This window comes from Centruroides sculpturatus, unplaced genomic scaffold (genome assembly GCF_000671375.1).
Source record: "Centruroides sculpturatus isolate CEXI.00-Female unplaced genomic scaffold, Cexi_2.0 scaffold1087, whole genome shotgun sequence".
NCBI classification, from domain to species: Eukaryota; Metazoa; Arthropoda; class Arachnida; order Scorpiones; family Buthidae; genus Centruroides; species Centruroides sculpturatus.
The window spans coordinates 18193-37917 of NW_019385731.1; the positions used below are offsets into that span (position 1 = coordinate 18193).

Consider the following 19725-nt stretch of genomic DNA (forward strand, 5'->3'; position numbering starts at 1 on the left):
TAAATGTTTTGGCTCTTTAATAGTGATTTGGTTTTCTTTTATTTTGAAAAGGTTTCACACTTTTTACTGATGCTGAACAAAACAGTTTGTTAATATAATTAGCAATTAAATATAAGAAAGTTTAAGTTTGATTTTATAAAGAACACATTACGTTTAAATTAAAATAAACGTTAAGTTTCTTTGGCAATTCTTATTAGTGCATGATTATACATATTATATTACTAATACGCAACCAATAGACTTTCTACAGAATTGTTCGTACCAAATGGTTCATTTATAATCACACATTTTAATTAATTAATAGTATCAAAATCAAATATGGAAGACAATATGGCTATGCTGTAATTTATGTAAAATAAATAAATGCCCTCAAAAAATGTTATTAAATTCATATTGAAAATTTATTCTCTAATCTATAAAATTACTATAAATTTTAGCAAAACTCTAGATCTTAATGCTTAAAGATTTCTAGCAAATTTATATATAAAACAGAAATTCTAATTTTGTTTTTATTTCGAAATGAAAATATATAAAGAAAACGTTGTATATCGAGTATAAAAGTTTTTATTTTATAAAAATAAGATTCTATGGTATTAAATTATTTGGTCCAAACATTCTAAAATATGAGACAAAATAACAGTAAAAACTAAAACAAGAAAGTTCCTCATAATAAAAAAAATGTAAAATACACAAAGAAATCTTCAATTGGATTTTCTTAAAGAGAATATATTTATTAAATAAGAGATTGAATTCTATCTCTCTCTCAGAATAATTAATGAAATGTAAATTAGAGTTTGTGATCATTTAAAACAAAAAATAATGGCTCCATAATAATCAATTGATAACAAGAAACAAACTCAAATATATAGGATGTCCCACATAAAACTGCCTCACTCACTGATTGAATAAAACAAGGTCATCTTAATTTAAATGATGAAGCATTGGTTACATAAGTTTCCATAATGTTTTGTGAATAAAATTAAGGTTTTCACAAAGTTCTTTGTCTAATTTCAAAGAATTATTTTGTCCCACTCTGCCTTTTTCCTAATATGAAGATTATAATAGCTTACTCAATTGATGAGTGAAGCCAATTTTACTTGAGACACCCATTTATCATTAGAGCTGTTTTCAAATTATCTTGATTCATCATCTGATTTTAGAAAACAGTAACTTCTAGTGGACTTCAATATTTGAATTTGTTTCTTACCAAATTTTATTATCTTTTACTACACTCATAAGAACTGCCAAAGACAATTTAACAAGATCATTAATCTTTTTTTTTTTAATTTTCTTTTAAGGATCTATAAATTCAACAATATAAACTTATCCATTTAAAGGATTAATAAAATATTTTTTAAATACACAGTATTTAATAAAAAATACTTTTTTGACAAAAAAAATGTCAAACATTGTAAAATTCTGACTTTATATGAGCAATGGAAGATAATGATATATATATTTTGACACATTTTATCATGACCACATGCTATATATTGTACTATATTGATGATCATGTATATGAATTAAATTCTGAACAGACAATAAAATATTATGACATATTGAGGCATGATTTTTATGGAAATAAATGAATTACAGAACAATGAACATTAAAATCAGTTTCTCCTTTTGTGTACAATTTCAAAACTTTGAAATATTTCCATAAATTACAACTATAAAATTTGTATAATCATTAATAAATAAATGGAAGTTCCTAAAATAATATAAATTTAATATATATAAATATTTTGGCATTTAATAGATGGCACATACTGACACCACATTGGTACAATTGGTGCAAATTTTATAATTAAAATGCTTGGAACAACAATTAACAAGATAAATATATCTTAAAAATTATTCAATGAATCTGGCTTTTATAATTACTAATAAATCTTATTGACAAACAACTTGTTACATTATATACTCTATTAAACAAAAATTTCATTTCTGTAAAGCATGCTATGCATACATTTACAATATGTTTATGATAAACTACTAGAATTGTATGGATTTGTCTTAAATACATTATTTTTATGTCTTTTGACAATGCAAGAACTTATATACAAAACTTGTAATGAATCTAGATGTAGACATCATTCGATTATCTGACAAATGTCCATTACCCTTTTTTAAAATCTCATTTTCTTAAACTATGATAAAATATTTTTGAATTTTTTGGTATATTTTGTTTTCATTTATAAGATATGTTTTTCCAGAATAACAATTCATTTATAAATTATATAAAATCTTTTAACTGATTAATTGCTGGAAATTTTTGAATTTTGTCATTTTCGAACATTCTAAATTACAATCTCTGTATAAATATACAACACTTTGTAAATTTAATAAAATATTCTAAAATGTTTAAATGAATATTTATCATTTAACATTAGTACTTGTTATTCAGATTAATTTTTTGTCAAAATAAAAACAATAACAACTTAAATTTTTTCTTGATTTAGTGGTGAGATTTTTTGACAAACTGACATTTCTAAATTATCTAAATTTGTGGATGAAATATTTGATTCACAAACCAACTGATTTTTATTTTCATCACAAGTAAGAAACATATCTTTAGTCTCATTACTTAAATCCATTTCTGAACTCTTGCAATCTTTCTGTAACATTAAAGGCTGTACCTGCGTTTCATGCTGGAATATTACAGATTGCCGATAATTATTCGAACAGTTTTTGGTAATAGGAAAGACCTGTAAATCAGACTGAGCAATGCCTTCGTATGAAATCCTGTCGTGTGAAAGTTTATCGCAATCTAAGAACTCGGAATGTGTTGATTTAGTTTTGACTGACATACCATCGTCGCGAGTATTAAACTTTTGATTTTCTTCAGGATTATTATCACAGACATTCTGAAGTAGCACATCACTATGAATTGAATCATTTTCTTTTTTCCACTGTTTAGAAACAAAATTTTCAGTTTTTTCATTCATATTTTCTTGCAACACAAAGTCATATATTTCTTCCCCTTTGGTTGATACAAGAATACTTTTTCTAGCAGATGATGAATCATTACTCTCTGTTTTGATTTCTGTGCGCATTTCTTCTTTTTGAGTTTGAAATTCAAAAGAGGACATCTGTTCTTGGGAACTTAGAACTTCTGCTGATGCAGTCGGTAAATTAAATGTATTCTGAAAATTATTCTGTGATGCATTTAATATAGATTGTGACTGATAATCATCACTTACAATTTGATCAGTTCTTTTACTCTCCGGATATGCCAACATAGTTTGCTTTTTTGTTGCAGAAACATCATCATCCAAAACATCCCACAATTCATCAATATTAAGTAAATGATAATATGCATCAGGTCCATAGTCAACAGTCGAACGCTTTGTGCGCATTTTACCCACTTGCCTCGGATTGCTTTTTGTACGCAGAGAGGTTCTCTCTCTCAAACATTTTCTCTCTCGCAGTTTAACTTCATAAGATTTAGATGAATCTGAAGTATCTGATTCAACTACACTTTGTCTGTAATTTAGAAAATCTTTGTTTGGAAGTTTAATTTTTAATTTTAATGGTAATCTGATTGGTGGTGAATTACTTGACATACTGGAAGTTGTAAACTTGCTAACTTGTACATCATTGAATTCATTAGAGCTATCACTTATAGAATATTTTGATTTCATCATTTTCTTTGAAATTTTTTCGGCAGTATTTGAAGCAACATGAAAAGGAGGAAATTTTTGGTTGTTTTTATAATCAAAGTTATCAGATTTTAAAGCATCCATATTGCATTCTCTATTAATCCTAAAAGTCATTTTTAGAGGAAAATCTTTATCACTTGGAAGAATAACAGTACTTTCAGTTTTATAATAATCATAAACTTTATATTCATTAAATACAGATTCTGGTAATTTTTCTAAAGCTAATTTTTCTTGACCAATTTTTTTAAGATGATCCATATTGATATCAGATGACACATAAAAATCTTGAAATTTCATTAAATAATGATCATTATAAAAATTCTTTTCATAAGATGATGCTTTTTTATCTTTTAATTTATATTTCTTATGAGAATGATATATTTTTGATAGATTATCTTCTAACGGCAAATCTTCTGTATTGATATCATCCTCATACTTATCTTGTTGAACTGGATTTTGAGTGTAAAGGGAGGTTCTCATGCGCTTCATGTTTCGAATAGCTTGTGTTCTCGGATTGATCTTTTTCTCCTGACAAGGTAAATATAATGTGTTTGAGTTTGGCACCATTAAATTATTACCAACGTCTTGATATATTGCTTTTTTATCATAATTATCATCATATAAGGATGTCTCTACATTAAGTTCAGTAAAGTTTCCTCTGTTAGAATACTGTTTAAATTTATTTTGAACTCCATATGATTCAATCATATGTTCCAAAACTGGCATCTCTCTTTCTGTTGGAGGAGTGTAAGTACGTAGTTCCATAAAAGTACTGGCCTTCTCAATGTGAAGAGCATCTAATGCTGATTTTTTATCTATTTTTTCTAAAATAGGCATTGCCGCAACATTTTCTCCCATCAATGGTTTATTATTCGGAACATTCCAATTATTAAACTGATCATCAGTAATTACTTCCATTGGATTTCTCTGCTGATCATTTGACACTTTCTGTTTATTATAAATTTGTGCTTCATTTGTAAATGATAAATTTATTGCTGAATTTTTTTCAATTTCATTTTCATACTGTTCATATATTTGATCACTAGAATCAAGAGGTTGGTAATTCCAATCAGTCTCTCCAACATAGTACTTAGGTTTCATAAATTTTTTATTTTTGATTTGTAATTTTGAATCAATTGGATAAACCTGTTCTAACGCTGTTGAAGAAATTTGATTTAGATTATTTGATGGTAAAGCAGTAACAGACACATCATTCGAATTATCAATTTCATTATAATGTGAATAAGAAGTAACTACATAAGATTCTCTATTGTTATTACTACTTTGTATATATGATGAATGAGGCAATTGAAGTTGTCTTTCATTTCTAATATCTATATTTACAGTATTTGGAATACTGCACCTCCAGTCAATTGTCCATTGTCTATCATTGTTTTGAGATATATCTTTTCTTTCTTCTTTTGTCGGATAGTCTATGTGGACACTTGGCGGAAAATTAGGACTAAATGACCTAGTATCCCAATGAGTAATTTTTTCCAAATACCTTTCATCTTTTTCTGTTTCAGACTGATTCTGCATGCAATATGGAGGAGCAACTATGTGTGCAGATTGCTCATTCATGATGGTATTGAAATTCTGATACTTCTTAATACTGAAATTTAAATTAATTATAATTATATCTATTTTTATTCATATTTTTATAATATTTCTTAAAATTATTATTATAATTCTTTATCTGTAAAAATAATACATAAAAACAATCATTCAAGTTTATATTAATTTATTTGCCTGATAAAATGCAAAATGAAAAATAACCATTATTGCTAACAAAATAATAAAAACTTTATTATTTTTTATTTTGATTATATAGATTGCCCATAAAGTCATACATCCCAGAAAATGAAGTCCAAAAGAATACTGTTTGCTTATAATTATGAAATTTAATATTTAAACAATTAATTTCTGCAAGGAGATAAACATTTTCTGCATAACTATATATGTCTTCAGTATTATTGTTTATTATCTGAATTAAGTAATATTTAAATCGGTTTTAAGCAACTAAAACATAAAAAGAGGCATAGATAAAGTACATTATAAATCATTTTGTACTATTTATTAAATTATTCATTACATGTTTTAAGATAATTCAATTCAGACTGTTCTTTTTGAAAAGAAAATTTTGTTAGAAAACACAGGCACTTTCAAATTTTGCACTTTTAAAAGCTTACAATCTTTTGTTGACTCTACCCTCAACAATAGATGTAAAGCCGGAAGATGTTGAGTTTTCTAAAAAGTTTTCACTCCAAAAAAACTATTTGAATTTACATTTGAGTAACATCCTTAACAAGTCTCTATATATTAAAAATTATATACACAAAAAATTCATTTAGAATAAACAAAATATTCCGTCAATCAAATAAGTATGCACGAATATTGATTCTGGACTTCAACTTTTCCCTAAAAGTATGATTTAATGAACAAATTATATAAATTACCTGTGGATAATAAATGTATAAGTCATTTATAAGTAGTTTACTAACATATCATTTTATTCAGTGCCAGATGGTGAAAAATAATAAAGTGCAACAAGCTTTGCAAATGCTGTTCCACTGTACATGAAATTAATAATGGGAATAAAAACTTATACTGTCATGCCTTTACAATTTACAACTTTTTGTGCTTTGCTTGTTTTTATTTTTATGATAAAATATTCAAACTACTTTTCAGAAGCATTTATTAGGAAAAATGCCACTCAGTGACATTTCCTAGCCATCTCGTATCATCATCTGGCCCTGGTTATATTGTAGCCAGTATTCAAATTATAAAAAGAAAATATTTTATGTAATAAACTGAAAAATATTACTAAGTTTTTTGTTTAAGTTAAGTTTTAATAACAACTATTAATTTTAAATAAAGAAACTAAAATCAAAATTTCAAAAATGCATATTATATTTTGATGAAATGAAATACCTTTAATTTTTATTTAATTTGTTTTTACTTATTTTTATTTCAGATTTAATAAATTTTCTTAAACAATATTTTAGCGATAACAAAACTTCAAGACATTATTAAAATAGAAATTGAAATAAGCTTCAGAATGCATCTACAAGGAAGGTCTATGTTTTACTGAAAACCATTATGTTACTACTTTTACATTCCAATAATTTAAGTTATAATTTCATACAAATTTTGACTATAATTATAAATAAAACAAAAAAATCTGTCAGATATGTAAATTTAACTACAGCTTCATTTTCTTAATAAAATATATTAAATGATTCATAAGTTTTTTTAATAACGATAACATTTTATAATAGATGTTGTAAATAGAAGTTTACAAAATCATGTCTAACTTGATTCATAATGAAACTATGTAATTTATTCCAAAAATTCAGAAGTAAAATAAAAAATTCAGACAATTATAAGGCTGAAATTAAAGTATAAACTCCTAAAATGGATAAAGACAATTGTTTACCTTTCTTATTAAAGAAAAAAATTATTGTTTAACATTATTTTTACTGTACTGAAGATTAATGAAATAAATAATTTAATTAGAGATTTGATCATTTTCTAAAAATATTTTTTAATATGAAAAGTTAAATTATAAGTTAATTCTTTTGGAGTATTGATGGAACATGTAAGAATAGAAATAAAAAAGTTCTTGGGTAGTTCTTGAGACAATTAACATATTTCTTTCTTTCACTAATTGCAATTAAAGCATAATTGTCAAAATTGTTCAGAGAAAAAAGTGATTCTTCTAATACCTAATTTATTCACTTTAATGAAAATCAAATAATTTTATTATTGTGTTTTGTTGGATTTTATAATCTTTTCATAAAACAAGAAAAACTCAAAAGTTTACATTTCAAATCTTAAAAGTATTGTAAACTTTTGTTTGAGAGATTATTGAGAGATGTCTGTTATCATTATTAAAATATCTTGACAATTAACTTGAACATTTTAAATCTAAACTTAGTATCACTAAAGCATTTTTTTAAATCATCATTTGACTTCATGCATAATCTCTGTTACTGAATATTTTCAATTATTGATCATACTTCCTAATTTATGTTTTGTAATATCTAACATATCCATTTTACTATAATACTTAATAAAGAAAACAATGAATGGAAAATTGAAATATTATATCTACAATTAACTAATATGAGCAAATATTTTAAATGACATGTTTTTATTATTTTAAATAATTAATAGATAAATATATCTGTAACACATTCCAAAATGATGTTTCTATGACAATGTTTCTTTATCCCTGACAAGTAGTTTAAGATATTTTGAGTCAATGTTTACATATATAAGTAAATATTGTTAATTACGGCAATGATTAATATCCAATTTAAAATTTTATTCCTTCCTTTATATTTTTCAATTAGAATGAAAATTTAACTTAAAATCACCACTTGAATTCAATAATTCAAATACTGATATTTCCTCCTTCATCCCGAGAAATTTCTTACATGTTAAATAACTTTTAATGTAGATTTTCTTTTTGAAACCGTGTCCTGTTTTATATTTGTGGCGTAATAAACACTAGTATTGTGTTTTATTCTAAAGACACATGGCAAATTTTCCATCAAATAATTTTTTTTTTTAAAAAGGAATTTGATGGAAAATTTGCCATGTGTCTTTAGAATAAAACACAATACTAGTGTTTATTACGCCACAAACTTTTAATGTAATTTATAATTATAAAGGAATTATTATTGTAATTATAAAAATTAAAAACATTTCAATAAATATTTATTGTTACATAAATAGTTAGATTTATGTAACAATAAATTATTCAATTTATATATCTTACTTAAAACACTGCAATACTAAGAAAACAGTAAAGCAATAATAATAATAACAACAACAACAATGTAGAGATTATAACAAGTATATACAGCCATATCCCTATATCTGAACCTGATTTCAGAACTTGAAAAATTTGAATATTGTGCAAGTAATACAGGGAAATAGAAAGAACTTCCATTTGTTTCAATGGTACAGTATTTTATATGTTCTATTGTGGTAGGGAAGTTTAGTGATTTTTATCACCAAATTTCAGTGTAAATTTACAAGCTTATTCTTAATAATTCATTACACTACCTCAGTTGTTTATTTTTATTGTTGTTCTGCTCTCATAGAGTAATATTTTAATATAAAATATACATTATTAAAATAATAATCACATTTTCATTGCTATTTATTGTATATTAGTGAGAAGAAGGTTAACTATACTACAATCACATAGTAGCAACGACTTTCTATAACTACTAGTTTTTTATGGACTTTTTTTACCAAATTGACTTACTTAGCCTTTATGATATCCTCCCTCTACATGCTATCCATCTGAGCAAAACTTTTGGCCAAAAAATTTTCCACTATTAGATTCTCTAAATCACTGCAAAAATCACTGCCTTACATATGTGATTATGTAAAATTTTTCTTTATTGTCACAAAATTGCATGTACAGGTATCTCTTGTACAACACGTTACTTATATAACAGGGTTTGGAAAACTGGGGATATCCCCTGCACAACAGTTTTTGGTTTTGCTCTAACACAGTTTAGGGAATACTCTGTACAAAATTTCACAATTTTTAAGTGTACACTCTGTTATTTGATATTGTTTTAAATTCAAGTAAGAATGTGCAATGTATCAAATTTGCCCACAGATTTTAGAATATTGAAATTTTCAATTTGTTCTGTTCCTTTTGTCAGGTTTACTTTAATGAAAACTGATAGTGCAATTTTTTCTTCCTTGTCCTAGCTTTCAGACTTTAACCCTTAAGACTGTCACTGTTTTGTTTTTTTTAGATTACTTTTCATATTTAGTTAAAGTTTATTTAAACATGTTTAGGTAAGTGTTATTAAACTTTTGTTAACTGTAGTTAAATAATCATTCGTAAAAATAACAAATGAAATACAGTGGAATCTCAATACTTGAACTGTTCTCAACTCGAATAATTTAGTATTTGAACATAATTTCTGGAAAAAAATTGCTCAGTACTCGACTAAACAAACATGACCCACTAGAACAAATTTTTGCTTAATGATATATATTTTTATTTTATCATCCATAAAAAATTATGATACAAAAAAAAAGTGAAGACTGCTGATATTCCTGATCAAGATCAACAAAAAAGCTCAGAAGATACCAATACTTTGTAAAAAAACCCACCCTCATTTAATCAAAATTAATAACAACATGTAAATATAGTACTTTTAATTATGATTGTTAGTTAATTATTGATTGCTTTCATAAACATTTCTATTAGTAACAAAAAAGAATAGTATACTTTTGTTAACTTTTGGAACCTAACCCTATGTTTTGCATTAGTCCTTTGTTTCATATAGCACAGATTCTCATAACGGCACTTTTTTTAGAACATAACTACACCATGTTATACAAGGGATACCTGTATAACATGGTGATTTTCTGCTCTGACATCATTAAAAATGATATTATGGAGGTCTTAAGTGATTACTGAAGGCCATCATTATGTCATGGAAGTTTGTCGGCTATGCATGACAATGACATGGTGGTCCAACTCAGTACAACCTTGAATGTTTATTTCCTTAAGACAGCTTGGGGCATTATGTCCTTCAATAGTTTAAATATTTTTGTGACTTTATTTCACGCCTGAAAAATACAGAAAAATCATTTTATGGACCTTCTGAGAACCACTTAAGCCCTTCCATCATTTACTTCCAACCGAACCTGTTTTACATTAGCTACATTATCACAAAATTTCAAGGGTTCCTTATAGGATCCTAGTTAAGGACTTTGTTCTGTAAACAAAACAACTAATGATGCTGAAATTTGGAACAAGAAGAAAAGTCAAATTGCAGAATTATCAAATTCAAGAATTATATGCAACATAAGTGTGTGTGTGAAAAGTCAGTAAAAACACACATGTAAAAAAGCTGCATGTGATTATGGGTTAATAGTGATACTACATAAACTCATTTGTCACATTACTATTTCCAAACACATACTTTATTAATGCTTTAAGTACTTGTTAATAAGCTAATTGAAGTTTGTAGTGTTTGATATAATACTAAAATTATAGACTAATAGCTAAATAGGCATTCTATAGCGTTTTATTGTCATTTGTTATTTTGGAGAAATTGGGTGAATTTATTTGGATTTAATGTTCTAACTTGGTTTTGGATGAACCAAAACCAAGTTAGAACATTTCTCATTAAAAAAATATGGAAAACACTTTCAATATTTAAATTGTTTTTAGGAAAGCATTAGATTCAGATAATAGGCATGTTCGTACATTATTATTATAAAAAAATAAATATTAGAAATATATATAAATAAAATACTGGTTCAGTCATAAGTAATGTTTTTCTAAGCATTGTTTTCATGCTATAGCATAATTTATAAAACACATCAATCAGTTTGAGTACTAATTTTTTAATTACATAATGGTTTTAAGAACAATTTTCAAAACTGTTTTTGATAATTTTTAAAAAGTTAAATTATTAGTGCCAATTAAAATGAACTTAGATTTAAGGTAGGTAATGGTATATAATGATATATGAATTTTAAAAAAGTAACACTGCAATTATATCAACAAACAATATTTGCTGTACGTATGATAGTGAAACCTTAAATGTCAAAAATGTCAGCATTGGTTCAAAAAACTTAAGGATGGGAATTTTAATCTGAAAGATGAACTTCACTCTGGACAACCTTCTGGATCACAAAATGCTAAAATTTTTACAATAATAGAAGTTTACACAAAACTATCTAGATGAGTAATTGCAGAAAAACTTGGGAGTGTCATGTACAGCAGTTAGGCAGCTGCATCAATTAGAAAGATACACAAATATGGGATATGGGTTCCTCATGACCTTACTGAACAGAATCATCTAGATCAATTATCCATGTATGTTTCACTTAATAGGCAATAGCAAACTATTTCTGACAAGATAGTAACTAGGAATGAGAAATGCACTATACACTAACGTCATTTGTAAAAAAACAGTTGTTAGATCCAAAAGAGCTCTAGAATCAAAACATGGTCATCATCTTAAAAAGATATTACTGTGTATATGGTGGATATAAAAAAATACTGCATTTTGAGTTCTTGACTCTAAATAAACAGTAAATGCTTTTACAAAGTTTTTCCAATTGGAAAAACTGTAAAAAACCTCCAAGAAAAACATCCATATTCGACAAATAGCAAGGGCATCTTTTTGTTACACAATAATACTAAATGCCATGTTACAATAGCCACCTCAAAAAAATTGAGTTTAATTAGAAAGTTCTCTTTCATGCCTCATAATCTGAACTGGCCCCTACAGATTACCACCACCTGTTTTGGTTTCCTAAAACAATTTTAATGGAAAAAGTTTTAATCCAAGAAACTTTTAATTCAAAACAAGCTATCCAGAGCCACAAAGAAATGTTTTTTGAATTAAAATCTCACGATTTTTATAAGGCATCAAAAAATTTTTAGACTGATGGAAAAATGTCATATCTAATGAAGATCATTATATATTGGATTAAATCAGTGTTTTTCAACCTTTTGGTCATGACCCCCAGGGGGTCGCAAAGCCTTACACGAAGGTCACCGGTAAAAGAAAAAGATAAGCGTTTGTAGGTCCTACACTACAATAAAAAAAACTACAATTTTAGTGAGAAGGCTGTGCCAGTTTATTTTTTAATAATATGTCAAAACATGGTTCCATTTTTGAGAAGCAAATAACTAAATCATTTTCTAATTGAAGCTGCACGAGGCACACTTGCCTCCAGCTCCCCCGTGGCAAAGTTACTATTTGCAGGGCTTTTGCGACTTCTTTGAACAGTACAATTGGTTTTTCTATCGATATTTAGGTCTCAACAGAAAGAAAATTAAATACGTAGTTTTTAAATTCACTGACATAGTTTTAATATAGCCTGGGGGTTGCCAGAATTTTTTAACTTGTAAAGGGGTCGCGTATTCAAGAAGGTTGAAAAACACTGGATTAAATAAATATTTTTTAATGTAAATAAAGTCTATTAAAATGTATAAAAAAAACTTTACTTATGACTCAACCCAATATATTCCTTGAAAGCTTTTGTTTTTAAAATAATTTAAATAAAATTAAATTTTCAACTCTGGGAAATAAATTATTTTATTTAACACAGTTATTGTAATTAAATACAATAGCTGAATCAATTAATAACCAAATATATAATAGTACTATACTGTACTACTTAATATCTAACTTGTTTCATAATTAATATTGTAATCATCAAATAAGTCATAAGAACTTAACAAAAATATCTGAACTTTTGTATAAATTCATGTTTTAATTCCACAAATAAATGTCTAGTTGTAAAACTTTTAAATACATTTTTATAATTATTATATATGTACTTTAAAAGCAAGTGTTTAGATATTCTTCAGTTAAAGATTTTCAGATTTAAATATATATAAACTTTTCTCGGTGTTTTAATGTTATGAAATTAAAATCAAGTTTAATGTGAAATTTTTATACAGTGTTGTTAAAATATATTTCAAATTTTGTAAAAATGCTAATAAAATATCTTTTTTGATTTTTGAAGTAATCATAGATTTTTTTTATACAGATACTATTAAAGAGAAAGAAAAAACATGCAGTAACTTTTCTCATAACTTTCTATAAACAGAAAGGTATGAGAAATTAGAAAGTTATTATAAGCAGTGGTGATATTCAGCGGGTACGCACAGGTTCGGCCAAACCCAATATTAACATTTTCAAAGTTTTCCAAACCTTGTTAAACACACGTAACATTTCTCAGTGGTTTTGTTTCTTTTAAAAAATATATTAAAATATACATATTATACTCTGTAACACTACTAAACTAGAGCCTTATACCCCATTTGCCTTGGTGTGACCTCCCTCAACTGTTTCAATCTTGACTGAAACGAGGTTCAATCGCAGTTGACTCAAGAGAGTTCTTGAAACTAAATCCAGCATAAGAGAGATCCCACAATACCACGTGCGCAAGAAAATACAAGATGGCTGCGGAACACATGTCGTAATAAAATATGTACAAAATAAACCATTTTGAATGCTCTTTTTTATTATTTATCAAAAAAAAAAATATATATATATATACAAGGTCTGTTCAAAAAGTATCGGACCTTATTTTTTTCCGCGTAAACCAATGATGCGCGAGAGGCCTCCTTTGGTGGAGTTGTGGAGAGGATAGTCATGCACATCTCTGAATTTTTTCCCGCCTGCAGGAAGCGTCAGTCGTTGGCAATCGGCCTATGAGTGAGGTCATGTAGAGCGCTCTCGTCGGATTCCACTAAGCTGAAAAATGACTGAACAACGCGAGCAGCGGTATTACATCAAATTTTGCCAAAAACCTTGACGATACCCTAGTGTAAATCATTCGCAAGATTCAGCAGGCTTTCGGGGACGATCCTCGAGGCCAAAAAAAAGCGCGGCAGGTCTGCAGCAATATCAAAGGTCATGTTGACAGTTTTTTCGACTCTCGTGGGGTGGTGTGTCGTGAGTACGCACCACAAGGCCAAACCATCGCAAAGGAGTACTACCAGGAGGTCCTTCGTCGTCTTTCCGATACAGTGCGACGCAAACGACCGGATCTGTGGTCGATCAAAACTTGGCAGCTCCATCGTGATAACGNTGATTAACAGGATCATTTGGCATCTATGCAAGCATATAGCCTTGCATCATAATCAGTTTGGCTTTTCTAAAAACAAAAGAACTGTAGATGCCATCCACCAAGTCGTTAATTACATCCACCAGGCTAAACAAAACAATCAGCATACTGCAATTATCACTATTGACTTTAGAGCAAGGGGTTTCCAACAGTTTTTGCCCTCGGGCAACATTGGAACAAAAACTTTTTTCATGGGCCGAACCAGAGGCTGCCCTAGGAAGATTTTGAGGTGGTGCAAGATCTTGTTGTGGTGTCACCCCATAGAGACTGAATTGTAGATAGAGATTATAAATACATTTTTCATATTATCATGCTTTATCAACGTTCTACGCTGTATCTAAGAGATTTGTAATGAAAGGTTAACTCTAAACGCACAATTGTTAACCTTTTTTTTAGGCATTAGCATTTTTCACCGATCTATGCTGTCTTGAGGAGCTAATATTGAGAGATTAATCACAGGCCACATAATTCCATTACACGGGCCACTTCCAGCCCGCAGGCAGTATGTTGGCCATGCCTGCTTTAGAGGCACCTTTGATCAGCCTAGTGGTCTTCTTACACATGATACATGCTCATCACTGCCCTGAAAAACTTTACAAACTTCTTCAGTCCTATCTTAACAACAGGAGTGCAGGTTTTTAATCTTCTGAAACCGTGTTTTCTTAATTTTTTTGATTCACTAGCACAAGGTGTGTTACCATTTTAATACTTGGCAGTATTCCATGTTTATTTAGTTGATACAACTAAACAAAGATAGAATACCGCCATCTTTATTTAGTTGGATCTACTAAATAAACATGGAATACCTCCAAGCGTTGAAATGGTAACACACCTCGTGTGTTAGTGAATCAAAAAAAGGAGTGCAGGTGTTTATACAACACAAAATAACATAGTCATTTCCATCACTCGGGGCTGTCCTCAGAGATTCAGGTCTGGTCCTGGAGTCTGGAACATAGCCTACAACTCTATTCTGCACTTAAATGACACCCTGCCTCCTGGCTGTCTCATGCAGGGGGTGACACAATTATCCTAGCTTCACATGGAAACAGTGAATGCTTACAGGACATATCCAACGACATTCTCAATAACATTCACCAGTGGAGTATTAAGCATAGGCAACCCATTAAAACAGACAAATGCAAAAGCATGATTGTTGGTAGGAATGCACCACTCATCAGGAAGCTTACCCTTCGAATCGGTGCTCACAGAATAAAGCAAACAACGGAAATCAAATATTTAGTTGTTGTTCTTGATGAGAGACTTAACTTCACACTCCACATCAAATACTTCAAGGACAAAGCTAAAAAGACAGCCAATATAATTTTTAATTTTGCTAGGAACATATGGGGCCTTGGCCCTAATGCTACTAAGCTTATTAATATGTAAATTTTCGACTATAAATTCGACTATCTTCTATTATCAGGACTTATTATACTGGTTTTACAGATAAAATTACAAAGATTAACAGAAAACAATTTTTATTTTATTTCGTATACCTGTAAATATAAAAATTGTTTTCTGTTAATCTTTGTAATTTTATCTGTAAAACCAGTATAATAAGTCCTGATAATAGAAGATAGTCGAATTTATAGTCGAAAATTTACATATTAATAAGGAAAAAAAGGACATTGAGGCAATTTAATTAACTTTCAAAATATGTTTGATTTATTCAAATTCATATGCACAAAAAGCATTTTAATCTCATTATATACAGTAATAACAATTAAATTTTCAAAATTTCAGCATTATAAGTTATTAAAATAAATATTTCCATTAATTAAACAGTTAAATTAAAATATTTTAAAATAACATTAAGTAAATGATGACTATAAAAAGTTAAACAAAAACTTTACCATTATACAGGAAATGAATAGTCAGTAACATTATTTTCTTATTTTTTCATTTTTTTTTTCAGGAATTCATTTTTTATTGTTTGATTTAGTTTCATCATCTATTAAAAAAATATTAACACAAATTAAAAAATTTAATAAATAAAATCATTTTTTTTCATAGATGTCAGCTGATATTATGTATAATTTATCAAAAACAATTAATATCAATTAAATATATAAAATAAAAATGTATGTTACAATAACATAAGCAACAACCCAATTTATTTGTATTGAATTTATTTACTCCTCAAAATAGCTCAACGATTATTCTGGCAGATTGTTTGGTGGCATGTTATAATATACAATATAATACAATATATATATATAATAATACAAAAATATTTGCTATTCATCTGAAATAATAAACTTATATTAAAAATAATAAAATCACAATAAAATCAAGTTCAATTATTTAGATTTGTGATCAAATCCAGACAGGTCAAAAAACCTAAGGAATTATTTGGAAAGTGATCTGTCTTCAATATTTCAGATCCCCATCCCTCAACATCTGGCTGCCCCATTGTGAATCTGACCAACAACAAATTTAAAAAAAAAAACCCAAAAGATGGAAAGAGTAAAAACAAAAGTTTATTTTACTAAATAATTGGGATGTAATTTTAAAATTACAGACCTATAAATTCTAACTGGTATCTGTCTGTCTGACTTCACTTCTTAATTTCAAGAATGGAATTAGATAGATGAATATTGAGATCAGATATGGAAAGCTTAGGAGCTGAAGGCCCTGATTAACTATATACAAACTTCTAGTTTGGATTGGAAGTCATGTTGTTTCGATTCAAAAATTTTCTCCAGAACAGAGTTAGAAAAGTGATCAACATGACTGTCTTGTTAACAAGAAAATGGTGTATGATGTACAGGGCAAGACACTACTAAAATCAAGAGCATTGTGCATTGAGATCCAAAAATTTGCTGTCCAACATTGTTACGATGTCATAATAAATAATTACTCATTTTCTATATATATTAAAACAAAATAATGATAAAATTAAATATTTTGTATATTTAGTGAAATGAACACTATTAATTTTAAAAGGCTGATTGCTCAATTTATTACCATTTACGCAGCAAATTACAGAACTCACTAAAAATGATCAACTAAAGAATTGGTTAAGAAAAATGGTCCACTAAAAATAATGTATCAGTCATCAAGTATCATTAAAAAACAAAGTAATATTTGTAGCACAGCAATAAAATTTGATAAAAAAAAACTAAAATAACATTTTAGTCAGATAAATGCTAGAATTAAATCATTCCAAACTCGCTTATCAATGGTTTACAATTTCATGAATCATTAAAAGTTAAATAGTCTAACTCTAACTAAAAATTTTCAGTATAATTCATTTTATACTGCTAAATAAATCATTGTAATTCAATTAATTAAACAAAAAAGATAATTTTGAAGTTATTTGTTCCAAACATTATGCTTAATTAAGAAATTAATGCAAAATTTGAAATGCCATTTTATATTATTACATTTAGATAACATTGTGATTACAATATTACTCTTTTACAAACATATAAACTTAATAAAAAAATATAACTAAGATATTTCATATAACATTTCAAAGTATAGGCAGCTCCTGCTTTACAAGTTCCCAGTTTATGAATTGTGAAGATATTTCTTTTGTGTCAAAAATACAGCATTAGCTGCAAAAATAAAAACTACACATTCTTAAATACTATATTTCAAATTCTTATCAGTGATGCAGTCTGCTGTACTTATGAATGCTTTCTACAACAGACAAATGGAGGTATTATCTCAGTGATAGCACAGACTACCACTGAGATAAGAAGAGTACCACTTATTCAGTTACCATCTAGCTGCTAATGAGTTCAGATTATTGATTTCCATCTTTGCTGTTATGTTATTCAAAAAAAAAAAAAAAAAGAATGTTTTAAATTTATCCTCTTTTTCAATACATCAGAAATAAGAAATAACACAAAGACTATAATAAATAAGAGACAACAGAAAGCAATAACAGAAAAAAACAAACTTATCAACAGCCGAAAAACATTGTTAAAAAATATGTAAAATATTCTTTAAGTTCTAGTGTATGTATGATATTGATTGTATTTAATTGATGATGATAATTAAATAAACTGTTTCAATATATCTATATATGCAAATAAATTCTTTTTACATTATTATTAGGAATCAGCTTGATTTTAAAGCCTCTTAACTCTTTTAATTTTATAAATAAATCATTGTTTATATATAAATTATTGTTTCTGATGCCTTGTTTTTTAATACATGTCAAAATTCATTTTCAGAAACATAACTTCCATCTGTAATTGTATGGTAATCCCATGTGCAGATTATGTCTATGAACAATTATTTTTTGCTTTATAACGTCTTGCTAGAAATAAATTAAGTTATAAAGACAGGACTTCATGCATTTAAAGATATCATTACTAAAACAAAAAAAAATATTAAAAGATTTTATTTCATTTAAATACATTCAAAATCTTTTCCTACCTTTGTGTTCAAAAGTATATATTTTTAAAACTAGGATCTTAAGAATCGTTATTTCAAATACATCTCTTATCATTCATTTTCAAGGTTACAGAATTTTAAAAATGAAATGTCAGAATATCAATTCAAAAATTCATATAANAAATAATTTAAATAAAATTAAATTTTCAACTCTGGGAAATAAATTATTTTATTTAACACAGTTATTGTAATTAAATACAATAGCTGAATCAATTAATAACCAAATATATAATAGTACTATACTGTACTACTTAATATCTAACTTGTTTCATAATTAATATTGTAATCATCAAATAAGTCATAAGAACTTAACAAAAATATCTGAACTTTTGTATAAATTCATGTTTTAATTCCACAAATAAATGTCTAGTTGTAAAACTTTTAAATACATTTTTATAATTATTATATATGTACTTTAAAAGCAAGTGTTTAGATATTCTTCAGTTAAAGATTTTCAGATTTAAATATATATAAACTTTTCTCGGTGTTTTAATGTTATGAAATTAAAATCAAGTTTAATGTGAAATTTTTATACAGTGTTGTTAAAATATATTTCAAATTTTGTAAAAATGCTAATAAAATATCTTTTTTGATTTTTGAAGTAATCATAGATTTTTTTTATACAGATACTATTAAAGAGAAAGAAAAAACATGCAGTAACTTTTCTCATAACTTTCTATAAACAGAAAGGTATGAGAAATTAAAAAGTTATTATAAGCAGTGGTGATATTCAGCGGGTACGCACAGGTTCGGCCAAACCCAATATTAACATTTTCAAAGTTTTCCAAACCTTGTTAAACACACGTAACATTTCTCAGTGGTTTTGTTTCTTTTAAAAAATATATTAAAATATACATATTATACTCTGTAACACTACTAAACTAGAGCCTTATACCCCATTTGCCTTGGTGTGACCTCCCTCAACTGTTTCAATCTTGACTGAAACGAGGTTCAATCGCAGTTGACTCAAGAGAGTTCTTGAAACTAAATCCAGCATAAGAGAGATCCCTCCTTCATT

General features: G+C 27.3%; 1 protein-coding gene across 3 annotated transcripts in view; it reads right to left on the reverse strand.

Moving 5' to 3' along the window:
- Positions 1 to 2401: 2401 nt before the first annotated feature.
- The window catches only part of LOC111641623, a 39988-nt gene continuing 22664 nt past the window's right edge, over positions 2402 to 19725 (reverse strand). For all 3 annotated transcript variants that reach the window (XM_023387822.1, XM_023387825.1, XM_023387823.1), the window contains 2 exons: positions 16154 to 16251; positions 2402 to 5274 (listed from right to left, as the gene is read on the reverse strand). In XM_023387822.1, coding sequence (XP_023243590.1) covers positions 2442 to 5243 — 2802 coding nt within the window. In that variant the 5' untranslated portion in view covers positions 5244 to 5274; positions 16154 to 16251 and the 3' untranslated portion in view covers positions 2402 to 2441. The remainder of the gene's footprint in view (positions 5275 to 16153; positions 16252 to 19725) is intronic.